The sequence below is a fragment of the Salminus brasiliensis genome, chromosome 23, assembly GCF_030463535.1.
Source record: "Salminus brasiliensis chromosome 23, fSalBra1.hap2, whole genome shotgun sequence".
Taxonomy (NCBI): Eukaryota; Metazoa; Chordata; class Actinopteri; order Characiformes; family Bryconidae; genus Salminus; species Salminus brasiliensis.
In genome coordinates, this window is record NC_132900.1 from 27,613,304 (window position 1) to 27,640,071 (window position 26,768).

Genomic DNA, 26,768 nt, shown 5'->3' on the forward strand with positions numbered 1-26,768 from the left:
AAAAGCCTTTTCGCATTGCATTGAGTGCTGACAGCACTACAAGGTGGTGAGCTTTGGAATTACAAGTAAAGAAGTACAGATGCTGCTATTTTTGCAACTATTTTCCAAATTATGCATATAGGGATGGACTCCCATACATATAAATAAAGCCTAGCTGTGGACTAAATTCTCCATACAATGAAAAGATGCCTTTAAAATCGCTGTGCAGAACAAGACTAGCCTTAAACCCCTCTCCCGAAGTCTGCCTCGCAGTCATGCAGCCTATAGCTACTGCAAGCATGCTAATTTCTAGTAAATGTTTCGGAAAACCAGGCAGCGCAGTCTTCACGGAGCCAAAACACATCCCCCACAATCGATACGGAAGGCGAGAAGCAGTATGTGGTTGTGGAAACGGCCTCACGTAGCCTCGTAGTGCTAAAAGCTAGCGCTCTCTCAGTAGGCCTGGCTCCATTTCTTACAATGCTAGCGAGCACATGTGCCTTTAAGCTGCTCCACTCCCACTACATTCCATCTATAACCGTTTCCTACGAGCAGTTTGGACTGAGGATTTGCCCCGCAGCCGTAAAACTGGCATCGGAGCATTAAATAATAAAAAAAAAAGGAACACCTAGAAGCCTACAAAGTTTGTGTGTACTCTAAGTTTACATCTACAAGGTTAGGAGAGGAGAAAAAAAAAGTCAATATATGCCCAGGGCTTGTCCAAGCATTTCCTTATGACTATCTGAAAGTGAGCTGCTGTCTTCTGCTCTCAGACCCTCCCCTTCCTGACACACACATAAAACATACACAGAAATACAGAGCTCATCAAGCTGTGGACTATCCGTGCTGCATCCATTAAAAAGCTACTACACCAGCATCACCAATCAGGCCCTCTGTGTGTTTCCGTGCATAAAATGCTCATCAACCCAAGGCAAGCATATGGAGGACGACAAAAAAAAGAAGATGATTTTGGGAGGGGGGGGCAGAGAGCACACACAAACCAAACAAAGCATTCAGGCTCAGTAAGCACTCACAGCTCAGCTTGGCTGAATTACCCTGATGAGACCCTGAAGGTGTGTGTGTGTGTCGCCCACACAATCGGCCGCACTGGCCACAATCTCTAATTACTAACTCCCAACCCCCCCCAAAAAACCCCACCACCATTCATTCTTCCCTAAACTTCTTTATTGTCTGTGCAGTCCCTCTCAATTCTGCTGGGCTGTCTGAGCTAGCATGATCAACACAGACACAACAGCATATTGTGATTATATGGCTCCATTCTGCATAGTGTATGATCATAGCATACTAAGCAGCAATACACGGACATTGGCAGGGGGCTATATTAATACATATTTGGTGCAGTAGTTTTGCACATTTTAATAATCGCGTAATAATATAATAGTGCTCAATACACTAATGCCATAGCCTTGATCCTTGCAAGAGAGACCCTCTCTCTCTCTCTGGAACCTGGGAGAGCTGAAGATGCTTAATAAAAGTAAATGTGAAGCTCGAATTTGCATACAGCATCCATCTGCATTATTAATATCACAGGCCAAATTGCAAACGATGTATCGTTCTACCCTAGCATGGGCTCCCCTCCCCACCCTCCTTAATCTGGTCCTGACCTGCTTTATTCACTCCCCCAATCCAAACCCACCCCACCCAGCACGGCTGCCCGCTGGGCCCTGGGTTCCCACCCCCCGTGCCCCCCTTTTGTTCTCCGCAGGGCTTGTCTAGGCCTGGGGCAGGGGCCTGGCCTGCTATTGTGGGCCACAAAGAGCCAGCAGCAGAGAGCAGGCGTCAGCTTGGAGGCAGGGGCCTGGACCGCTGCCTTTACCGAGGAAAAGAGGGGAGAGGAGAGGAGAGAGAGGAGAGGGATGGCAAGGACACAGAGTCCCATCACCCACAGACATCTACTGCTGGGGTGAAACGAGATCCGTTTTGTTAGCAAGAGAAAAACAAAAGAAAAAACAAAAAGAAGGGCGCAAATAAAGCACACTTGCTACTCCCTAAATAGGGCACGACTTCAGTCATGCAAGCCAATCTACACATAAATAATACATAATACACCCATAGGAAGCAGTGTGTCCTATAGCTGAAACACAGATCACTACACATATGGCATATAGTGCACCACTAGAAATGCAGGGATCAATTCCATGACCTACATAGTGCACTACAGTGTCTGAAGTGCATGAGAAATGCTTTACTCCAAAGCATGCAGATGATTCAGGCATGCAGTCTGCATTGAGGCTAACTGGCAATCCAAACAAGCTACAATCACCTGTTAGCAAAACTAAGAAAATGGCAACTTTTGGGGCAACTGTGTAAATTCCTCAATGTTTGACTGGACCTTCGCTTTAATCAGCTGGATCTTGTTTTTGTTGCTTAAGCAGCTTTTCATAAGCTCCCTTAAGCCACTTCTCAAAGACCGAACTGTGGAGCAAAAACAGAAGTAGAAGTCTGATTGTTATGGATGTTATGATGGATGTGCCATTTGATGAGTATCCGTACCCTCCATTTATCACTCGCTCTAGTTTTAGCCACTGCCCCCACCCCCCTCCAATGTGCTAATAAATCCAAAATTTTGCCCCAAAGCGTCATAATTGGGCTGCCTTTCTTATCTAATAAAGTCAGCAGAGCAAGACAAAGCTGCTTCAGAACACCCGAACGCCTGTGTGCAGATGGTCCCCGTGCACTGTGCATAATGGCTGATGTCATCTCTCCGTCAGCTTGGTGAAGGAGGGAATATATTCATCGGGGGGCTTCATTGTCATCTTTTCATTTCTGCCAGTCAAGTGTACAACTGCATCAAGATACCGCAGTAAAACAGAAATCTGAGACCTGCAGACACCGATATCGTTTGCTTCCCCAAACTAGTTTGAAGGGCTTCTTCGACTGCTTTCCTCATTCACACTCACACATGTGCATGCATACAGAATAATGGGGAAATGCTCTGTAAACAATACCACACAATGCACCTTTGCTGGGCTCTGTGTACAAAGAAAGGCCTGTTGCCAGACAGCCATTCATCCAAACGGCCCTGGAGCGCTCCAAAGAGTGTCTCTCCCTCACCAATAACAGCCCCTCTCTTTCACTCTACGGCAGGCTGCGAGGGACACGCAAGGTCACAGCTTTAAGTGGGCCAGGGCTTGCCTGAACTGCATGATGCAAGGCGTTGGCCCATCCCGACCAATGAAAGATGGAGACGGAAGCAAACTTCCAGCCAATAGTACATTTCATTGATATCAACCCTTCCCAGCACCAGACAAAATGCAACAGCATGGATCTTCCACACAATTCAGTGCAAGCATCCTGCATTCTCTCGAAGCCTCGACAATGCACAAATTCCGCCTCATTTAAGCTTTATGAGGGCGCAGCTGCTTTAAGTGCCCGGACACTGATAGGAGAGCTTTAAAAAAACAGCCTTCCGCTGCCTATGGCCTCTGCGTTTGAGGAGCGTTTGGGTGGCTAGGGCCCCATTTTACAATGGCGGCTTGATTACCAAGTACGACCCACGTTCCTAAGAGTGTCAAAAGGAAAAGGCCGCCTGAAAGTCACTTAAACACAAATTATGCAGATTTAAGCAATGCTTTTAGTAAGCAGGAACAGCGGCATGAATATTCATCCTCTCAACCCTGAGCACAGCTGGGGAGGGCCAGGAAAGAGGCATAAGTGGTGGCCAGTGAACCTGTAAGTACCTCTGAACAGAACAATGTTATATCTTGCAGACAGTAAAAGACACAGGATGAGGATCAGTATAAGCTGTAAAAGCAGTGTGTTGGGGGGATATTGGTGTAGGTGCCCACTGAAACAGCTGGTGGGAGATCCGCAGCCTAATGCGCTACTACTATGGCCCGATGTGGAGCACATTTGGCTGCTCTCTGTCCGGATGGGTAGATGGCGCTCCCTCTCCCCTCGTCACTCTTAAGCGACGTTGGCCGGCATAGACGTCTGTTAGCTGGTGTGATGGAGCTGGGGACCCGGCATCAACTGGCAGTACCAAATTGGAAGGATGAAGAGGAAAATACGGCGTGTAATGCAATTTGTTGGGTTCGACTGGCTGTTTGTTTAAAGTGGCTCTGGATAAAGTATTGCCCGAACTCCTACACACATGGCCTGGCTTTACGGATCGCAGCCTGGATGTTACACCACAAGAAATCCCATTCAAACTAATGAGAAACTGTAGCTCGGAGATGCAACACAGCGCTGCTTTATCGGTCTCAAAAAAACGTCACACTACTAAGACAGACCATGTTACCGTAATCATAACTAGGCAGGTTAGAAATGACAACAACGAATATGCCACCATGCTAACTTTAGCTTTGCCTACACAGAATGAAACTACAGTCGAATTATCCTAACAGTGTGACCTTTCACACCCATACAAAACAGCCATTATCTGAAATCAGTAACACACTGTAAAGTACCAGAGTTCACGTTAATATCTGATAAGGCTGGATGGCATTTGCGCAGTGGGGAACCACTGTGCCACCACAGGTTTCAGTCAGTTGTAAAAAAAAACAAAAACAAAAGGAGTCACTGTCATCAGCTTCCAAACGTTCTTGTTTAATCTAGAATGGCCAAACAATGTTTCAGCGCACTGCCGTTAGCTTTGTGCTAACACACTACTTAAATCCCATAGCAGAGCTAGGCGAAATTAGCACCCTCAAACGGATGGGACGGGTTATTTGCCATTTGTGGCCTGAACTGAAGGCCTACGTTCCAACAGTCAATCACGGTTCGCCACATCCCCTAAACCTTGTCCAGTCTCACGACATCAACTACAAAACAACGGCCAAGCATGTGGGCGCATCATGGCCAAGTTAGTGCTTAAGGAAACCTCAGTTACCTCAGCAGCCAACTCGATGCACTTCAAGTCCGACATCAAAACTTGTCGGCATCTCAAAGCTCAGCGCAGCGCCGAAACAACAAAGGCTCTTGCCGTGCCAGCTGGCTGTGGCAAAGCCTGGCGCGCTGGCTTCGTCCAGCCCCGCCACCAAGTCAGACGGTCGGAAAAAAAGGCTGAAGCACCAGGTGGAGGCAGAGGTGGAGCTTTGGGGGAAACTGCTGTAGAACTCTGTTAAAGCTTGGACTCCAGAGACAAAGGGAAAAGGGAAAGGAGAGCGTTTTGCTGTTTCACTCAGTCGTGAAGGTGAGGTATAAACAGGAAGGAGGAGACCGCTGCCTTTTGCTGGCCCACTTCAATACTGCCACTTTGGATGAAAAGTGAATTGTGTGTGTGTGTGTGTGTGTGGTTGCGGTGTGTATGTGTGTGTTTTTCACTGCCTGAGATTAGAGGACACAGCAGGGCCTGGCAGGCCTTTAGGCAAACAGTGGGCACTCCAGCAGCAACACACACACACAAACACACACACACACACACACACACACACACACACACGCACGCTGGTCTGGCCCATTAGCTCATGTGCCGTGAGGGAGGCTGGAATTCTACACACATGCGCTGAAGCGCTGAAGTGCTGCAGGGTAGGGCTTTGGGGTTTCCTGTTACAGAGGAGCAGAGGAGCAGACTGATGCAGCAACCCTATACACACACACACACACACACACACACACACACACACACACACACACACACTTAGCTGCTTCATAGCGCTATGGCAGAAAACATAGCAGCGTGATGACGAATGAGGCTGAGAGTCTGGAGTCTTGCCCAAGGACTTCTATTGGTGGAGAGTGGTCTGCTGGCCTTGCCGGGGAAAAGAACCCCTAGTCTACAAGGGGGATGGCAGTGTTATCCACTACACCACATCATCTACCTTTCCTGTTTGCATAACCGTGACAACAGCACTGCACATCATTATCTACTACACGAAACACAATAACCGCCTCATCCTCTTCTGCGGTGGTTTCAACTTCCGGCACTCAAGGGGGCGATAGAGTACAAATCAGAGAGTCAGACAGTAGAGTGGCGGCTGAAATCACGCTAGCGGGTCAGAATAGCTTGGACAGCCTTGTAAAGCCTGTTGTTGAAGCGCCCTTTTAAAGTCACTGGTCAGACACAGATCTTCGAGGAACGACAGAAGCTGCAGTAGACGATCAGGTAGTTGATCAGTTGAATGGCAGCTAAGGGGCAGACAGACAGTTTCAATGAGAAATAAGTGAGACTCGGTCCACACCAGCATGCCGAGAGGAGTCCCGGGACAGCATGAGGTCTCTGCCAAAGCCCATCCCATCCGGGCAGGGGGCGAGGGGTCCAGGGAGAACCCCCCCCCCTCCCCTACCAAGGGCCACGCGCCAAACATAATGACCCACAAACCACTGCCATGGCACTCGGGGACAGCAGGAGGCCTGTCTCTCTGTGTGTGTGCGCGTGCATGTGAGTGTGTAAGGGTGTCCAAAGGAATGTGTTACTCAAATTCCATGGGTACGCTGCCTCCTTCACCACGGCAACAAAGAAGAGAGGAGTGTGCAGACTTTGCTGAGATGTGTGCATGCATGTGTGTGTGCACACGTTACGAAGAGGAGGAGGGAGGAAGACATCAATGGAGGAGACTGGGCACGGTGCCAAACTTCCAGCATTTACAACAGTAGAGGGAGAGAGACGGTTGGGGGGGGGCGCGCAAAGCATGTGTCTCCGAGGGTGAGGGGAAATTCAATTATAAAAGAAAAGCTGGAGGTGCGAGCGATTCTCTCTGGGGGACAGGGCGAGAGAGGACATCAAATAATATCCACACGGAAAGTCAACATGAGGAGCACAGGGTGGAGGAAAAGACGAGAAAGGCCAGAGAACCACCACCAGCACCACCACCACCACCATCAGATGGTTGGCCACTTGATTACCATTAAAAATCAATAGCGACATGCCTAACAGTCACAAATGCAAAGGTCCAAGTGATTCACGCCACAGAGAATCAGTCACGTTTCTGCATGGCCTGTACGACAGTTAACAGAGATCATCCCCCACCCCCACCCAAACCCCGGCCCCCCAGCCCTTCTCGTCCAGGTGTACAGTAATAAGCCCATCCATCGTTTCCTATAGTGACTGTAGAACGAGACAAAAAAATGGAGCAGCTTAGAGATGATCCTGCCTGGTCGAATTCATCCAACACTGGGGCACCCTGCCTCCCACAGCTGGGAACGGCTGCTGGGCAGCTTGCACAGCCTCTCTCCCTCTCTCTCTCTGCTTAAGCCTGGCTGAACAGGGCATCATTAGCATGGCCTCAGAGCTAGCTGGACCTGTGCCGCACTGCCAGCTGACCTGACAAAAGCAGGGCAGCCCCCCAGAGCCCCCCACTGCTGCAGGCCTACAGCAGCTAGAAGCTGCAGGTTTTAGAAGCTGCAGGCCCCCCAAACAGGGCCTCTGGTTAGAAGGGGTTTGAGGAGGCCAGCATGTGGCAACCATGTAATAATCACTTTAAATCAGGGAATATCTGTATAATACACAAACATTTCCGTTATTCTGTCCGTCCGAACACTAGTATTCGCTGCACGGTAAGCGTTAAAGCCGGTACATGGGTAGCAAGGCTTAGTTGTGCTACACAGATCATTAGCTCCAACCTGCTCTCCGATTACGTGGACGGCGCAGGAGTTACAGCCGCAGCACTGAGCTCTGCTCCAACAGGACATGAGCATCAATCTTTGCTTGGAGGCTGACTGCATGTCCTTGACTGCGGCGGTGTGCGTTACAGATGGGGTATCTATGGATTTTCAACTCCGATCGCTAAGGGCGGCCCATAATATGACCTTTTAAATCATTTGCGTCGGGCATTCAAGCACGAATAACCTTGTGCACCCCTAACCTTGCACCAACTGATCTTCAGAGAAGCCTCAGAGAGCAGATATCTGAGTACAGCGATAGTTAAGTAGGCATCAGAATCTTAAATGATGTCCATGCTGTTGTCCAAGGTTATAAACATAAGCACTTTTAGAACCCAGTCCGACCATAAACAAGATCTGGCAGAACAGGACAAACATTGGTAGAGATAGGGCGAGGATGTGTGTCACTGTGCTGCAGTTTAGTGTATGTGCAAGTGTGTGTGTGTGCGCGTGTGTGGTGATGTTTCTCATTTGAGTGGCTCTCCCTTAAGTTGCCTCGGGATGAGGGAAGGTTTTAATCAGTGCGTGAAGGCAGATCCATCAGATATGCTAATCAGAGATCTTACCTGAACAAATACCCTGAAGAGCAGTCTCATCCATCTTAATTGGGAGAGGCCTCGTTAATAATGCAGGGACAGAGGCTTGGGAAAGGGATATTAATAGAGGGATCGGGGGGAGCGGAGGGGGGGATGCTTTTCTGTCTTATCATCACAGACAGAGCAGAACTCAAATAACATGTCAATGAGAAGACAAGATGAGCCTTTGTGTCTGACCGCGCTAGCCCAGCCTGTCCTTGCGGCTTAGCAAGACACCTACACTAGGAATGCACGATATGCGAACCGCGATTGGATTTCTGCATGCTGAGGTCGGCGAAGCCGATTTAATACCTAGCCTTATATTAATAATAATAATAATAATTATAATACTAAAGAACACTTTTACAATACGATACACTCTTAGCCTAAGGAGTGTCATTCAGAATTTGCAGCACTGTCTCCAGTTAGGGGTCTACTACTGCTACAGTATCCATCATCAACGTGTGGTACAACAGATAACACCAATACCTGCCAGTGAGCTTTCACACCATATAGGAGACTGGGGTTCGATTCCCGGTCTGGGTGACTATGCTGTGCTACACCAATAAGAGTCCTTGGGCAAGACTACTAACACTACATTGACCCACCTCTGTAATACGAGTAACCTTGTAAGTCACTCTGGATAAGAGCATCAGCTAAATGCTGTTAATGTAAGACCAACAGTTATCACTCTATACTCGTATTGTCCGCCTCTACTATTTTACGAATTATTATGTTACAGATTGGCCTGCATTCTCTTTTCAACTAAAAACATTTGCTGGTAAATCCCATGCAAGCTTTGAGTAATCCAAACACGCACAGAAACTAACCTGAAGCATTCGTGAGATCAGTATCGCGATAAAGTGATTACCATGACTGCAACGTCCAAACAGGCCCTGTCTGACCCTGTAGTCGCAAGCAATTCCACAGCTCAAGGAAAACGACTACGGGCCGTATTACACGGTGCTTCATCACTGCTAAACCTGGCAAGGCGATAGTCAGGCTACAGTTGAGCATGACTTTCTGGCGAAACGACACCAAAGATAATTATCCCTGATTATGTTCTGAACCGGTTCTGCGTTTGGCCAGCAGACTGGAACGCAATCTTTCCAAAACCGAGGAGTGAAAGCAGGGTGCGCTTTGAAGACAAGCATAAAGACCGGAGCACAAAGAGGCTTCTAGGTTGTCAGCGGTGGGGAATGGAGAGGCAGGCGTCTTATTGTGCCTGTTCGGTCGACTTCAAAGCCGGGGTGTGTGTTTATGACACATGCAACGTGTTTGAATTGGGCAGAACTTTGCGAGACAGGAGCACCCGAGGGAACGGGGGAAAACCCCAGCAGCACACACAAACACACACACACACAGAGGCACACTCAATCCTGCCATGTAAACGGGGGGGATTATATGGCGGAGAAACACAATAAAAGAGGCATCAGTCGTTCTTCGGAGTCACTCCGATTTTTGCTTTGATGCCATCTTTCGGGTTTTGGGTCTCCTGGCAGGAGGGAGCAATCCCGTAACAGAGAGGCTTGTAAGAAGAGGTGGGAGTGCGCCGTTGGCTGGAGAGCCATTGGGCCTTTTCTTTCCTGACAGCAGCACGAGAGGAATTCAGCTCAGGAGAGCCAAAAGGCCAAATGCGCTTCGGCTCGGGACGGGGCCCCTTGGGCGAAGAACGGAGAGCGGGACAATTGAAGGGTTCTGATGGCACGGTCTTCTGGCTGGCTGGACGGCCTCGGGGAGTTTCCAGCGCAGTGCTTTCGGAATGACATGTATAGAGCCGGCCTCCTCGACTTACACACCAGACTGAGCTCGACACAATGGAACCCACTGTTCGGGAGAAGTAAGCCAGTTTCCCAGTGCTGAGTAGGTAAACCAGGTGCTGCCAGACTTACATCATCTTTAGAGGTTAGGGTTAGTCTCAACAAAAGCTGGTGCTCTGATGAAGAATCGGTGAAGTACAGTATAAATGTACTGTAGCTATCTTAGATGTACAAATCGCTTAAGTAGCAATATAAGGGGGGGTTCCACTGCCCCTTTGCATTGGAAGCGCAGACCAATACAACAATACAACAGCTAACAGACGCCTGTGCTGAACGACGTCACATTAGAAGTGATGTGTTCAGTAAGAGCCAGTTTGTGCCCCCTTGGACTCCGGCAGCTGATGGCAAGCAGCATGTCCCGGGATTCAAACCAGGAAGCGCCGATCTCACAAGTGAATCTTCAGCAGACAAACCTGGTTCCTCGGTTCTCGCTACCTTTCCTCTTGCACTGTACCGGCTCCGCAGTAGCAGCAGTGTCTGATCATGGAACAAAACAAAAACTGACTGAATCATCTGAAAGTATGACACAGGTGAGGAGCCACAAAACGACCACAGAGGAAGCAGTTGCAGCTATAAGAAAAAGAATAGAGACTGGCTTCCTGTGCAGCAGTCAGTTCTTCATGGAAACCACACAGACACACATGCACACACTCGCACAGAGGGAACGCCCACCAAGTCATGATATGATTCAAACACTGTGGCTCATGTAGCTTCCACTGGAATCATGAGACGGGGGTCTGTTCTATGTTTATGACTGTGTGACTGTGACAGAGGTCAGAAGCTTCTCAAACTATGACTCAGCTTGCTGATAACCTTGATACCCCCTAGAAGGAGTCATGAAACCGGGGACTATTTGAGTTTGTATCATTTTGTTATTACTGGAACCTCTGGCAAATTGTCATGTTGGTCGGAGCTCTACTTAGTCCGTTACCCAATTCTGGGGCTACACCCGAGCTGTCTGCGTCGAATACGAGGGCCGGGCGACTCATTTACCACAACGGCGCTCGCGTTTAAGGCCTTTCTTTCTCCCTGTTGGGCCTGGAATAGTAATGAGAGACCAAGACTCCAATCAAACTGAATTATCCCAGAAAGGCCTCTTCAATCACTCGCTGATTTACCCTGCTGACGTGTTCTCTCCCCCTTCCCCCTCCTCCCTTTCTCTCTTCTTCTCTTTCTAACCTCCCCCCCGTTCCTCAAACGAGATGCTGAAAAAAAATGAACACAAAAAAAATAATAATAAACCCACAATGAAAGATAGCGGTCATGAATATTCCGTCAAAATTGCTCTTTAAATGAAACCTTGGAAGCAAATGGACACCTGTTTCCAGGCTGCAGTGATGAGCCAGGGCCACAAAACGCTGGCTTTCATTAGACAGCCTTTGTGCTTTCCCGTCACAGCCACAATGATCCACCATTTACGGCTGATGAAAACAAATTGTGCGCCGGGTGCTTCAATACAAGCAGCAGATCGGCCGGCTTGGAGCGTGGAGGCTCCACAAACCCATTACCGCATAATATCTTTAGAATGGTAATACTTTCTGGAGGAAGGAAAGGCTAAACTGCAGTCACCGCCACGAGACCTGCAGTCAGCGTTAGGGTGTACGGTCAGGCAATTAGGACCCCCAGACTGATTCGGAGTTAAGTGCTTACGTTGCTGTGCTTATCCTCGGACACTGAAAACCCACACCAGAATCATCGTGACTTTATAGGGCTGATTCAGAGTCTGATTAGCTGATTTGATTAGCTAAACACTTTTTCTAAGTAGGCAGTCCAGGGGTCACAAGCCCTAATCCCCGAGCCATGCCACTTTGCCATCAGCACTAGTAGCCAGAGAGAGCACAGTTGGCTCTCAAGCCAACAGTGGCAGTTCAAAAAGAGGCGGTGGCTTGCTTTGCATGCACAGGAGGAGAAACTTCGCTACAGTCGGGAGTACTGCAAGTGCTAGGGGGAGCATGGGTGGGATAATTGGCAATATCAAACACCCTGTATGATACAGCATTTTAGTTGCTGGCAATACCTGGAAGCAATGCAGATCATTAGAATGCAACGCACATGTCTTTTAAACCAAACTTGGAAGACCTTTGTTACATAAAGAGAAGGCTGATGGGCCTTTCTGAAGGAATCAGATCAGATAGTGTTTAATTGCAGCTTTCATGGGTTGCGCCTTAATGCCATTGTAGCGGGCTGAGTTTATCCTGAAGATAAGCCAGTGCACTTTCAACACTGATTTACACTTTGACGCCGTAGCTGCCTCTTTTCTGCTGCGGCAGCAGGAAAAAAAAGTGCTTAGTGCTCCCCTCCATCTGAAGAGAAATTATACCAGGCAAAAATTAGAATTTAAAATCTAGAAGACGACACAGAAAAGTCAAAGCGGGTTTGGGATGGTGGGGGGTTGTATGTTTCTCAGCCAGAGGGGCTTGCATATACTTGGGAGAAGCCAAAGGACGTTCCCTTAGGATAGAGGACACGGTCAGAACCTTAAATCTAACTGTCCAGGGGCCTATTCCTAACAAATCTCAGAGGACGTGGTGCTGCTGCCTCTACGAAGAGGCACACTCTTAAAACAACAGCACCAAAGTAAAGTAGATATTTGGAGCAATGGCTTTATAGAAAGCATGAAGAACCTTGCGATGGACGTTCTTTAAAAGATCTAATTTTGTAAATGTTGTTGTTTTCAGCTATATGACGCACGTTTGGCCATTCTGACAGATCCCAGTATGTCAGACAGGGTCAGAAACCACATAGGCACATACCCGAGATTGCTTGGGGTTCGAGTTTCTATTACTGCATTAGCCTCTCAGCACCATGGCAGACGCACTGAAGCAAACTTCGCACACCATACGCGCTTTGGCTGACCGACTGCGTTTGGGACATGGGGAAATTTCCCCTCCTCCACAGAAGTAGCTCAGGCTGATCCTGCGGCCTCCGTGGACTCCCTCTACTGCAGGCCCACAATGGTTGTCCCCTGTGTTTTTTTTTTCTCTCCCAAACCAATCCTGTTATGCCATGACCAGGAGTACAATCCTCCCTGCACCCCCCGCCCCCCAAACTCCAATCCCATTTGAAAGCACATACACACCCCCCCCCCCTCCTTTTACAAAAAAGGCTATTTAAGGGCTGGGGCATTCACCACATTGTTTCCAACTCTACATGTGACTTCTGTGCTGGGTTTTGGGCAAAGTCAGGTAGGGGAGGATGACCTGGAAGCACAAAACTTCACGCTTATTGGCGAGAGATGCGAGTACTGAAAGACTGTACTAGCTACCATATTGGGCACAATATGAAGACACAAAGCACAGAGCGAGGCAATTGATTACTGCAGGCGCATTGTGGCTTCCATGCAACTCAGCTGGGGGTTAAAAGCAACTAAAGCTATTATCTTTACTTTTTTTTCTGCCCAGAACACAGGAGTCAAAGATTGGGGTCCCACAGCAGAGGTTGTGCAGGACATGGTGAATTATGCTTCCAGACTGTGAGTGCCTCTCTGCTAGGGAGGGGCCGAAGAGAGGAGAAGAGAATAGAAGAGGGTAAAAGAAGAGGGTAAGGAAAGAAAGGGGTAAAAGAATAGGATAAAGGAGAAGAGAAGAGGGTAAAGGAGAGGAGACGAGACGAGGGTAGAAGAAGGTAGAAGTGAAGAGAAGACCCCCATGGCTGTTGCCCACATTAATCAGGCTGCTGGGCAGGGGGGCGGTGGAGTGTGTGTGTGTGTGTATATACATTTGAAACAGGGGTAGCCCCCCTGCTCTCTATGTTTGCATGTCTGCTGCTGCACTGACGTGTTGACCGTCAGCCCAAACAGTCGTGGAGGCCTAGAAGACTAATGAGGTGTCTCTTTGCTTCTCTCTCTCCCTCACACACACACACACACACACACACACACACACACACACACACACACACTTTCTTCCCCCTCACAATCACTCTCTCTCTGGCTGGTTATTTACTCCACCTTCCATATTTCAGTTCATTTGTCACTCTCTCCATCCCTCGCTCTCTGTACTCCTCTCATTCTCTCCCACTCCTTTTCTCTCTCCCTCCTTCCCTCCCTCCCTCCCTCCATCTCTCTACCCCTCCACTCCCTTCCCTGCAGTCATCTGTTCCCTGGGTTTGCTGGAGAGAAGCGAGGGTGTAATGGGCCGTATCAGTGCAGGCCCATCATTAGGCCATGGTGAAAGGGGAGAAGAGAAGCATTGGGCTTGGAGAGGAGGGGAGGGGAGGGGGCACAGACACAAATAAAGGACCATTGATATTCATATTAAGTATAGAGGCAGGCAATGTGATGACCAGTTACCGCTATCGTGATCAATCACATCAGACAACGCTTTGTCAGGCCCCCTCAGTGCATCTACAACATCGAACAACAGCACATCCAACAGCACATCTAACAAAACCGCAGGAGCGAATATAAAAAAAAAACGGCTACAATGCTAACCAGGCTAATACAGACCTCAGCTGCATCAATATTTCATATAAAATCTCTCTTTAATGTGAAGAAGGGGGGTGTTGTGGGTCGGAGTGGGGGTGGAGGGGGGTTCTGACCTCTCTGTGTAGGAAGATGAAGATGAATAGGCTTTTCATTATTTAGGAGCCGTGTGGTTTTTACTTTTCTCATAGGCGAGCGATGACTGACAAGGGGTTTGTCAGGGAAATGCCTTAAACCTAATTTAAACCTGCACCAGCTGCAACGCACACATGCATTAACATCAGCTAGCATCGCTAGCGTTTGGCTTGACCTATACAAGAAGTGCTGGCACTAAATCGTACCAACTAACCACTGAACTGTACCTAGAGCTGGAACGGTTACTGGGTTTAATTATATATGAATATACACTTTGTGTACAAAAAGTATTGGGACACCTACTCATTCATTGTTTCTTCTGCAATCAAAGATATTGAAGAGAGTTACTCTTACATACTCTCTAAGCAAGAAGCGCTGTTGTGAGGATTCGTTGCATTCAGCACCAAGTGAGGTCAGGATGTCGAGTGACCACCACCCCCTCTAACCCCTAACTCCCTAATTCATCTGAAAAGTATCAGACGGAGCACCATCCATCATTCCAGAGGATCATTCCACAGTCCCACTGCTCCACAGCTCAGTGCTGGGGGGCATGGTATCAATAAGTTAACGGTTATCTGCTTCTGAGAGACATATTCTATTGGCAATACTTCTCTAAAGGGACTAGACAAGCTGTGTGTGCAACTTAGCAAAGTAGCTGAAGGCAAACCATTAGATAGGATGGGGTGTCAAGCTAAACCAGCTATAGTCAGTCATTCAAATGAATGACTTTATGAAGTTTCTTAAAGAAGTCTGATGCTACCATTTCCCTCAAAGCACTTCAAAGGACTACATAGCTTACCCATACCCATAGCTTTAGTAAATTTAATAAAGCAACTGTGCAATGGCTCCCATTGTAAGTGTCCTTTTGGGGGGGGGGGGGGGGGGGGGGGTTGGGCTTCTAGGTGCAGGAAAATGTGTTGGCAGACTCCTTTGAAGGCTAAATCTGGCGGGGCAGTGGGAAACCTGTGAAATACAGAGTGCGACCGTTTGCGGAGGTGATGCAGTTGGGGAAGGGGAAACAAAACCGTTTTTTAGTCGAGCCGAAAACTTTCCAAGAGTTCATGAGTCATCAACGGTGATAAAACCAATGCTGCGACTCTTACCGGACTCAAACTGCAAGGTCTTAAAACAAGGGCTGGCATTAGAGTTAGGCCTACACTTTGGAGACACCCCACATTATCGGAACAATCAGACAAGTCCATTACTTCAGTCTGACAAGCAGCATTTCCCTGACGTCTATAATATGGTGATTCAAAATGTCTTAAAAAAAATCAGTTCCTTTGGCTGACTACCCTGATGATTCGCTACGAACGAGCCTTAAGTGCAATATGCAAATAGGCACAGCCTCAAAAAATCTACAGCAGGGATATTCAACTCATGAGCAAATCAGTTCCTATGAATCTGCTTTTGCTCTGTTTTTAACGTGAGTAGCATAGAAGTAGCGTACACTACGCCCAAACAGCGTAAAAAAAATGAGTGAATCTCTGAATCTTACGATTCGATTCACTGAAAAAGAACCAGTTAAAGAAAGTGAATCAATCTTCCTGTCACTGCTCGGCAGAGCCATGTGACCTTGTGCTCCTCTTCTAAGAAGGGGGCCGTGTGAGGGAAGGCTGCTAATGTGCGTTTACCTCTCGGTGGAGATGCATGTTTACATTCAGCGAAGCCCAGACTGGCTGTCGCACGCCAATATGAGCAGGTAGCTTCGCAGAGAAACGAAGGGCGCAGAGTTCATTCTTTTTTTCATTTTACAAAGGTGGTGGGGGTGTGGGACTGGTCTCCCCACGCCCAGACAAAAGGTACCTAAATTAGCGCCGTGAAGGCATCAGAAGGAGGAAACTCTGGAGGCTTCAAGGCCGAACACTCGAAGGCTCATCAAAGTGCCAGACATTCTAAGGTCCACTTGAAACAAATAGCTCAGAGCCGAATAACAACGCGGCACAGTTCTGAAGGGGATGCCATCAAGGGGGCTTCATGTGTTGTCACCTATATACAGAGATATATAAAATCAGTGTGAATGAGCATGCGTGTGTATGTATATGGGGAGGTTGCTTCATATTCAGAATTCAAAGTCTTTGTGTGGGGAAGTAAGGCCCAATCAAAATTAATGGAGTCTCTTAATTAAAATCACATGTGGCTTTAACACTTAACCAGTTGCCTTTACACGTCATTTAGCAGACCAACTGGACCCTCTTCTCAGCTCTTTAAATATTCATGAAAGGGAAGCCTTTCGCCATCTGTGTGCGAACGCCACTGCAGAGCTCCACAGCCTGCTCCATGTCAACCAAAAGGGAAGAAAACGACGCATTTCAACCATTATCTGACGCAACTGTAGCCGTGATTTGATTTCATCAGAAATCCTGTAGACCCAAAGTGCACACAACAGAACCACAACAGTTGCTGAAGCACCATCCCATTGGAAGTTAACTATAACAGAGTTTGTAGCTCTTCTGTAAATAGTTTTCAGTACAACATAAGGTCAGAGTATTCCTTTAATACTGGTGTAGCAAATGCAAGCTAGCTCAGCCATGCTAAAGGTCTTAAGCGACCGTGTGCCATTTGCATAGAGGTCTGCACGTCACTAACTGCCATTGACTGGGGCCCTTCTTCCCCTTTTCCCCCCCTTTTTGCCTTCTGGCAGGATATTTGACCCCATCTCCAGCGAGCATTATCCTTCCTCTCTCAGTCCAGACTGAGAAAATTAAGTTTCCATGTGAACTGGCCACAGAAAAAAACCCTACACACAAAATCTCAGCTGGATGAAAGGGGCTGCTGTGGGGGAGGACGGCGCTTTGGAGCTGCTTAGGTTTCCTGCGCTCCTCAGTTTAGTGTTACAGCCGCAGATGGAGGGCCCTTTCTCCTTTTCTGTTCCTTGGGCGCGCTCAGGCCAAAACAGGCAGTTCTATAACTGGCCCGTCTTCTCAAACCAGCCGAATCCTCCTGCCTCCGATTTACCTATACTGCAACATCTGCATTTCTTTGTTTACTCCATTAATGCTGATCGGCACTGTACAACCGTAAATCAACACTGGAGTAACAGTGCTGAATGTCGTTTAAGTGTACTGTGACAAATGCAGTAAACTCAACGAAAGGTCCAACCAAAACAAGCTACCTTTTAAACAGCTTTAGCACAGGAAGTATTAACCTTAAATAAAGCTACTTATGCCAGCTTAAACATAATCTAAACCCTTTACCTATTTAAAAAAGTTGATACTAGCTGTTCCAGCACCCCCCCTCCCTCACCTCTTGGTTCGCTCCGGTTTGGCTGATTTGCCTTCTCATTTTCTCCCTTTTTTTGTTTCCCCCGGAATTCTCCTGCATTTGTTAGGCAATTACAGCCAAATGTGCTCCTATTAGGCTTGCCTGGAGGCCCCCCTCCCTTTCAAAGAAGGCCTCAGAGTAGCCGCAAGTCCTGACAATGACACCCAAACAGAGGGGAACCACGCAGAAGGGGGAAGAAAGAAAAAAGAGAAAGAGCGCACAAATAGCCATACTGTATTTTAACCCTTAGACATTTCAGATGGTAACAAATTCATGATCAATATGTTCAAGATCATAAACGCCAGATCTTTTCATCTGGACCGTGTGCATGTGCATGTTTGTGTGAGAGCGTTATTTGGTTCTGATTTGAATGTGTTGAAAGTTACAATGCAAAAGAAGCATTACCAAAAATGTACTGACTGTTTGTCAGGACTGAAAACCCATTGATACACAATGGACATTGAACAATTGGTTCTGTGACTATGTAATTAAACGTGTAATTACATAATTACATATAAACAGCCTAGTCAGACCATAGTAATAATTCAATTACTCCAGTCTAAGGGTTAAAGAGCTGTGAAAACTGCATGACCATGAAGGTGTTGTGTGCTTTGAGGGCCCGGTTTCCTGCACATAAAAACATAAAAGTTCCATTACGGCTCGGTCACGGGGAGATACTGGCATAATCATCAACCGACGGCGCGCAGATCAAAGGGAAAAGAGGCGTCCGGGGGGTGGTTTTACAGGTGAGACTGCTGACCCAGAACACGTGAAGGACGATAGACGTACACAGGCATGCACGTGTTTAATGGGTACTACAAAACGGTGCACATTTATGTCAATTTCATGATAAATGGAGCAACAGGAGTGGTTTGAACTAAAAGCTTCTTCCATGGACTTCCATTAAACGGCAAGAAATAATATATACATATTCCTATTAATAATAAAAGTCCGCATCAAGCCCAGATAAAGAGCTGAGAGCACTGATCAGGGCTCAAGCCAACTGTAAGTGGTGCTGCAGTTGTAGCCATTAGCATGGAAACATTGCCCATCATCAACAAAAAAAAAAAACACCAAAGCTGCACACTGCCCTCACTTCACCACAGGTATGATACTGGTTTGATGAACCTACTGACCAGGTGAACCTCTGGTTGGAACAAACACCAGCTATATGTTAATGAATAACAGCAATTATTACAATTTTTACCATTATGGTCATCACTGGGTTTCCACTACTGTCCATCAGTATAACTGACATAGTGGATGGCTTGCCTCGGACAGATCTAACTGAGAGTCAGCCCACTGTGGAGGGTGTTACTGATAAACCCGACTCAAGGGTATCAGGCTACTCCTTAACGAAGGACTTTAGGGGCAAGGTCCCCACTGGTTTTGCAGCGTTAGGATAAAAGTCAAGTCGGTCCACAGTGTGAACGAAAAAGATACTAAAGTATGAAATAAGTGAAAACAATCAGCAAACGTTGCTCATTTAACTCCAGAACCCACACAGAACCGCCATTGTTCCGAGCATGCATGGCCTATTCTGTATGCAGGACGGCATCCGGCATAGAGGCGCAGTGTCTTCGTTTTCATTCACGATGTATTGTTTCAATAAGGCCCGACTTCTGAAGTCTCCAGCAGTTCATTCTTTCAGCCACTGAATCCCACCTCCCTCCACTTTTCTTCACTGATGATGTGCTGATGAGGTACCTGACTAGCCCACCACCGCCGCAGCCACCCCCCGCCCGCCCGCCGCCCGCCCGCCTGCCTGCAAATTAATTTCCTTCCTTTGATAAAAGACTTGGAGGAAGACAAAGTGTTTAATGACCGTGTCCTTCAAAAACGGACTCCTAATAAGTGCAAAAAAGAAGATTTGTTTAACTGATTTTCTTTGAGACTTGAAGGCGAGGAATTAATTACCTTGATTAAACATTGTCAGCGTGGGCGCTGAAAGACGGCCGCAGAATTAGCGGTCCCTTGTTGAACTTGTATGGGGCTGGATGAGATGTGTCCCGATTACAAAAGACCAAAAATGACGCTCAAGCTATAAGGAGAGGAACCGATGCTAAAAAAAAAAAAGGGAGGGGGGGGCTGACATCACAGCGCAGTCGTAAAATAGTCTGGCGGTAGTCATATAAATATTCATTTTTTTTTACGTTATGCTAGATAGTACGTGCTGGGAATCAGATAGAGCAAGTTTTCCATTCTATAAAATGCTTGTAAGGTAACAGATATGGTGGCAGGAATCAGAAAGCATCTTCAAAATAGCAACTTTTTAGGAAAATGGAAAAAACCTTCCAATCAAGATTTTATTCCAAGTTCTGAGAATTTCTATTGATCCATTAAAGGTTTTTTGCAAGAAAATTCCACTTTACATATTACATCCCTACTTCAGGCCTTCCAGTCAGACACCTAAATAGGTTCTAATGTGTCTCTTGCAAAAAGGCAAATGTCTAAATTGTCCCAAATAGAAGCCCAGAAATAGCTGTGGTTTGTCTACAAGAGTAGAAAAGTACATGCCGTGGTACAGAAGATCAAACTAATCATTAAATTAAGTTGTTTTCGGTATCTGCCGTTCTTGCCCAAAGCTTCTGAGAGTCATTTCGCTTCATAACAGACTTAGCAGGGGTTTTGCTGACGCCTTCAGAAGAAAGTTTTTTTTTTCACGTGTTTAATTTGCAAATGAATACCTTTGAAATGAAAACTAATAAATAAGGGCAAAATGAAGGGGGTACTGACTGAAAACTGACTGCTTTCAACCACACCCCCGCCCAAAACGTGGCAACCGCTGCAGACGAAATACAGCTCAGCCCATTCCTAAAGAAACCACTGACACCAAGAGCGTCTGTCAAAATCCAAAGATTGAGAAAGAGATATTTACAAGGGTGAGAAAGCTTGAGCGTGAGGTGGTGGCGCAGTCTGAGAGGATTTGAGTCATGGTGAAAGCGTCCCACGCCAACGGCACACCAAACAAAGCTCAGTCTTAATCGTCGTCTGCTGCTGCTGCTGCTGCTTCTTCTTCTTCATTGGTGGCCACTCATATCGTACGTCAACAAATACTTCAATTCATTCCTTCCATTCACTCCATTTCACTTAAAAACAAAAAGGCACCAAAAAGGGCTCTTCTGAGCAATGTCATAGAGGAACCACTTCTGGAACCTTTGAACTGACAATTCATTACAGAACCATGTTTTGGAACTGCAGTAGGAAGTCTGAGAACTGTATGTTCGAGCCAAGAATGACTGGGAACCTTCGGCCCCCCAAACCCCAAAAAGATGTTTTACGTAAGCAGCCACATGCCAGAAACCTGGTAGAACTTTGCCCTTCTGGCCACCACTGGAGGCTCCATAAAGACACCCCAACACAGCTTTGTGCACTTAACAACCCCCACCCAACACACACATAGACCTCCTCCCCTCTTGGAGAATAGGGTTGGGGAAAAAAAAAAAAGGGGGGGGGGGGGGGTGTTTCTACAGCTGGGTAACAAAGCATGACCCAATAATCCTCAGGCCTAACTCAAAGCTGGAACCTCCTCTCTAAGGACTTTATAAGACCCAGGCGTGGGGGAGGGTAAAGACACAAACACAAACTAGAATTAATTATTCTAATTAAGACACCAACCCCCGACAATGGACGTCAGAGAAGCCCGAGAAGCCAGAGAAGCCGTCAGCTGTGTGCTCACACAGGCCTGGGTGATATTTATATCGCCAATATGGGAATAGCAATATTGGGGTCATAAAAACAATCTGAATCCCCCGGCAAATAACACACATTTGTACTCTAGACAAACGATATCAAAGGGGACTTTACTCAGTAATGCAATTTCAAGAGAAGCAGAAACGGTCCAGACAGAACGCGCTACGACAGGCTTATAAGACATTCTTTTAAGCACGGGCTAAAGGTGCTCTGTACCGCATTCGGAAGACATCACAATACCGAACTGCATGAATATCAACCAGGGTAGACTCAAGAGGAACTCTCTGTGAAGCTCCTGGCACGCTGGCGAGGCTCAGCGAAGTGAAGTTGGCTTCCTTGAACTGAGTGGAGTGTGAAACCCTGGGCTTCTTGCATAGCAGTGAAGGCGTTAAAGATCAGTGTGAGAACTTTCTGCACCTCATTTGCAGTTTCTTTGTGACTACCAGGTTCAAAAGAGAGGAAGTCCAGGCACGGATGCAGTGAGAGAATGATAAAAACAAGGCCTGGTGCTGAAGGTTGGCTCGGCTAATGCTGACAGAATAGGAGGAAACGCAACACACACACATAGTTGCTGTCGTATGAAAACTGATTTAGGCTGGAACCTTTACATGAATTTACTTTAAAGCCAAGAAGGAAGCTTCCCTGTACTATTTCCATGCATGGCAGAAATAGCCTACTACCTTCCTGGCTATAATGTGCTAGGTCACCATCACACAAATCCATTGTATCTCCATTTTTTTTGGTTTTCGCAATTAATAGACCTACAGAAATGCTCCGAATGACATTAAAAGTAAAGGCAGCCTTTCCTTCTCCTGCAAAGTTTAGACACACAAGGCTTCTGCGTGACTGGTACCTATTTGATAACCACCGCCTTGTGTTTACAGCCAACCATGACAAACGAATGCTCCTAGAGTAGCTATTATTTTGTTTAGATTACGCTCTGGGTTCGACTACAAGGCGGCGGAGATGAAAACAGCTTGTCGCCCTCCAGTAATGCTGCACTAATCTCGGCTGTAATCTAAAAAATGCCTGGCGATCCTTCCGCAAACGCAACCCCACTGCATGTGTGTAAAGGGACCGCCAGTGGCAAAGCAAGGCCAGTATGGAGAGGACCTGAACGTAAGGTTTCCATTGGCGGCGAGGACCTTTTAAGGTTGCTAAATAAATAAGTGCCCATGTTATTTCATTACACCCATAGTTATCACATTCCCATGCACGCGGGCCTTTTAAAGGGACACAGTAGATCTTTGTAGGAATAAACCATTCGTGGCTTCTTTATTCAATTAGGTGGGTGCACGCTTTCGCCGGCCTCTTGGCACTTAAGTTTAATAGGGATTTGGGGGGGGGATCGCATAACTGCTATTTCAAGAAAGCAAAACAGGCACTAAAGCTGGTCTGCTCACAAAGGTGCTTCTTGTTTCCTTGTTGCCCTATGGAGAACGTGGTCCTGCAGCAAAAGGTGTCCAACTTTGGCAAGAAATGTGGACGCATGGGCCTTTTTTTTTTTCTTTCTTTCTCACAACCAGACCATGCATGCAGTGTTTGGAGATCTTTCCCCAATTGTGCATCACCACCACCACCACCACTACTAGCCAGCCTAGAGAAGAGAGGGGGGGGGAGAGAAGAGATCCGTGGATCTGCTGGTCTGTGCAAACTCGTGCCTCGTGCTCATGTATTCAAGGGTGAAAAAGACATGGCATTCGCTGGAAACCTCATCCAGGCATACACTTCTTCCACCTCCAGGTCTTACTGTTACAGCCAGGAGCGTTGCAAATTGACTTTCCGTGGTGTTCCTTTGTCTAGATGCAGATTTCTAATCTATACGAGAGGCTTTTTCCCCTCTTCTCCTCCTGTCCTGATTGATCATCCTGAAGAGGGGGAGGGAGCGAGAGCTATTGTGCGATACGAGCCGCACAAGCCCACAATTTCGCCCAAAACCCAACTGTTTTCTCCACTTTTACTGTCGATTTTCGATGCAACACCGAGCCCGGAGATTAATACGTGTCCACACATGTGCTTTGTCCGGCCTGGATCGGATAGACAGGCGTCCTTTGTCCCGAGCGAGCGAGCGAGCGAGCAAATAAACAAAAGCCATGAGATTTGGACTGAGGCGGATTAGCCTGCACTTCATTAGCTACAATCGTCCAGTACAACCGACGAGGCCCCGAAACACTCCCAACTCCCAAATAAGACCTAACATGGCAGATATATCGACGAACAGCGCGGTCAGGGGTCTACAGCACAGGTTTTGACCACCACGGCTGCTTTTCACCGTCTTTCGAGCCGAGAGAGGGAGCGAGCGCTAGCTAACCCCTGCGCCTCCATTGTGAGGCGCTGAGATGAGGGGGAGCCGGAGCAGAGCTGAGAGTTTCGCTTCGTGTTAAAAAGCATAAAACGTGCTTTAATAGACATGTGTAGTTTTATAAAAGCAGATAAATATGATAAATTGAACATGTAGCTGGCAAACACACGAGCCTCCCTGTCGCACCCCTTTAATCTTTAAAAACCCCTCTGAGGAAACCGCGTTAGCACTCAGGCTAGCTATCTAACTAACCAGCGAGCACGGAGGATGAAGCTAGCTAAGCTGGCTAACTCTTCTTTTAGTTCACAAAAATGAAGTATAAACGTCTGTAGTTATGATTTTTCTCACAAACCGGCTCATTTGAGTCGTTTTTACCTCAGAGGTAAAAGTTCTCCCAGCGTTTCCACACGAAGCGGAGCCCGACCTGCACTAGGGAGCGAGCAGCCGTTAGAAAGTGACCGTTACAGTTTAAAAAAAGCCCCGTGCAGTTTCCACTCACCGACTTGCAGCACATTATCCACACAGCCCGTTTCCAAAAGTCGGATTCCTCGCCGGAAAGGGAGCCCGTCTCCAGCGGCTCCGGTCCCGGCGCTGCCCGCCGTGCCCGACGCCCCTCCGGGAGCGGTGCCGGAGCCAGCGGAGGTGGCGCTGGAGCCCGTCGCAGGAGCGTCCTCGCCGGCCGCCCGGCACTGGAACGACGAATACATGCATATCTCCCTCTCGTTCCGCGGGAAGGACCAGTAGACGATGCGGCGCTGCACGGGCTCCGGGATCCGCTCGAAGCGCTCTTCCACCCGCTCGAAGGCCCACTTCTCCGCCACGGCCTTGGCGGCGCAGTCCAGCAGGGATTCCGGGCAGCGGGTGCGCGAGTTGTGGAAGCCCGGACCCGGCCCTGGACCGGGGCCCCGAGGAGCCGGACGCAAGCACGGCCGCTTGCTGGCCGGCGGCGAGGCGAGGAGCTGGAGCGGCGGCGGCGGCGGCGGCGGCTGAAGCGGCAGATCTCCGCGTCCCTCCGCCATGACAACGCGAATAAACACTGAAGCGAAGACCGAGAAAGCAGCAGAAGAGGTGGTGGAGGTGGTGGTGGTGGGGGTGGGGGAGGAGGAGGAGGAGGAGGAGGAGAGACACACTGCGCGACGTCCGGAGCCGTGAGTGAATCGTGCTGTTGAGTCGGTTCTTTTTAAGGAATCGATTGAATCGATTCACAGTGTGGACAGTGGTTTTTAAGGCTGGTGGCTTATAAAAAAAATAAATTACAATTCTGAATTACATTAAAATCCAAATTTTAACAATGTAAGACTAACTTACACTATCATCGGTCCAGCTTTCTCGTTTTGTTTTGTTTGTTTAAAACTGTCAAATGTAATAGATTAAATAGATAAACAGAATAGTAGAATAAACAGAAATCAGACTCTGAATGCTATTATGTACCTACAGTAAAGCAAAAGTAAATGTAGTGCTAAATGTGACTTAACTAATCATATTAGTCAAAGTAGACTCGTTTGCTGAATTGAATATCACCGTATGTGTATATAGTGATGCCATGAGAATTAAGTCAAAATCTCACTTAACTAACCGTTGTTGGCATTACTTGTAAAACTGACCTTCAACTGGAGCCAATCCTCTATTATCTTTATTTAAAGAACCGTGTGAGGAACAAATGAATCCTTGAATCGCACGTCCGAGTCATTCAAACGGACAGTTCGCCAGAATCGGATCAGTAAACAGAACAGAAGTTCCCATCACGGCTGCTACGTCACCACCAATAACAAACGCTCGTGAGCCAATCCGCGAGGTGATGCGCGCGCGTGCAAGCGTGCGAGTGAGCGAGAGAGCAAGCGGACAAGTGGGCACACATTCTCGCGATACTTTGCGAGGGTTCTGTGCTGGTAAAGAAAAGCTAATGTAAACAAAAAGATCACAGAAACGAACACGAGACACTGAGAAGTGTCCATAAGTTTGTGGACACCTGATTTGTTTTCAAGGGTGTCATATATTGATATATAGTATATTTCTTTGGGAAGGCTTTAGGTAGCTGTTGGAGCATTGCTGTGAGGATTTGATTGCATTCAGTGAGCATTTAAGTGAGCATTAACTGAGCAGAAATGGCTGATCAGTCCAGCTTATCCTAAAGATGTTGCATGATAGGAGCTCCACTCCAGAGAACACAGTTCCACTGCTCCATATCCCAATGGTAAAGGCTTCGTACCACTATGGCCTACGGTTGGCATTGGGCATCGGACTTTAAGATTATGTGCATTTGTTCAGGAGATACTTGTTTATGCATTTGCTTTTCTGTGGAGATCAGACTAGCTGGTTTTTTAGCAGTAGCTGAATTAGAGAGGATGTCTGGGTATGTTTTGACTGATAAAGGCCCGCTTTTATTGGTGTTCTACTAAAACACTCCGTAACAAGGATATTTACAGTGTGCCATGTAGTAGAACATGTACAAGTGAGCTGAAACTGGAATAAACAAGTCACTTAAACTGTCCCCATTACCTGATGGCCCATAATACCTCAACTCTTTGGTTGTTCACCATCCTAGACAGGCAGTTAACCCCAATGAATTGCAAATGAAGTTCACACTCTTATCCTTCAATCTTCCCAAAACGTCAAATAAACATTCTCTAATGTCCTTAGAAGAACTTACTCTAAACTGTCTGGTGGTTTGTCTGGCTGTAGGGCAAAGGTAATTCGGTTCACACAGGGCCATGAAAAGGTATTTGGCCCTTTATGATTTCCTCTATTTTTGCATATGCACATTAAATGGTTTCAGATCCTCATGCACATGTTTTTAAATGGCTGCTCCATTTATTCAGGGAAAACAAAGATTTCACACCCATTTCACCCATGTAAAAAAGTAACTGACCCCAAAATTTCATGTGGTAATCCATTTTAGTAGTGTAGCATTCTGAACTACACAATCCAGTTTTGTAATGTAGCATTATAAACTACATAATCAAGCTCAGTAGTGTAGCATTATAAACTACACAATCCAGTTTTGTAATGTAGCATTA

The 26,768-nt window shown here is 47.2% G+C and overlaps 1 protein-coding gene across 1 annotated transcript in view; it reads right to left on the reverse strand.

The window, feature by feature from the left end:
* The window catches only part of zswim5 (zinc finger, SWIM-type containing 5), a 53,116-nt gene extending 28,346 nt beyond the window's left edge, over positions 1-24,770 (reverse strand). The window contains exon 1 of the mRNA XM_072669144.1: positions 24,251-24,770. Coding sequence (XP_072525245.1) covers positions 24,251-24,770 — 520 coding nt within the window. The remainder of the gene's footprint in view (positions 1-24,250) is intronic.
* Between the last annotated feature and the right edge of the window lie 1,998 nt (positions 24,771-26,768).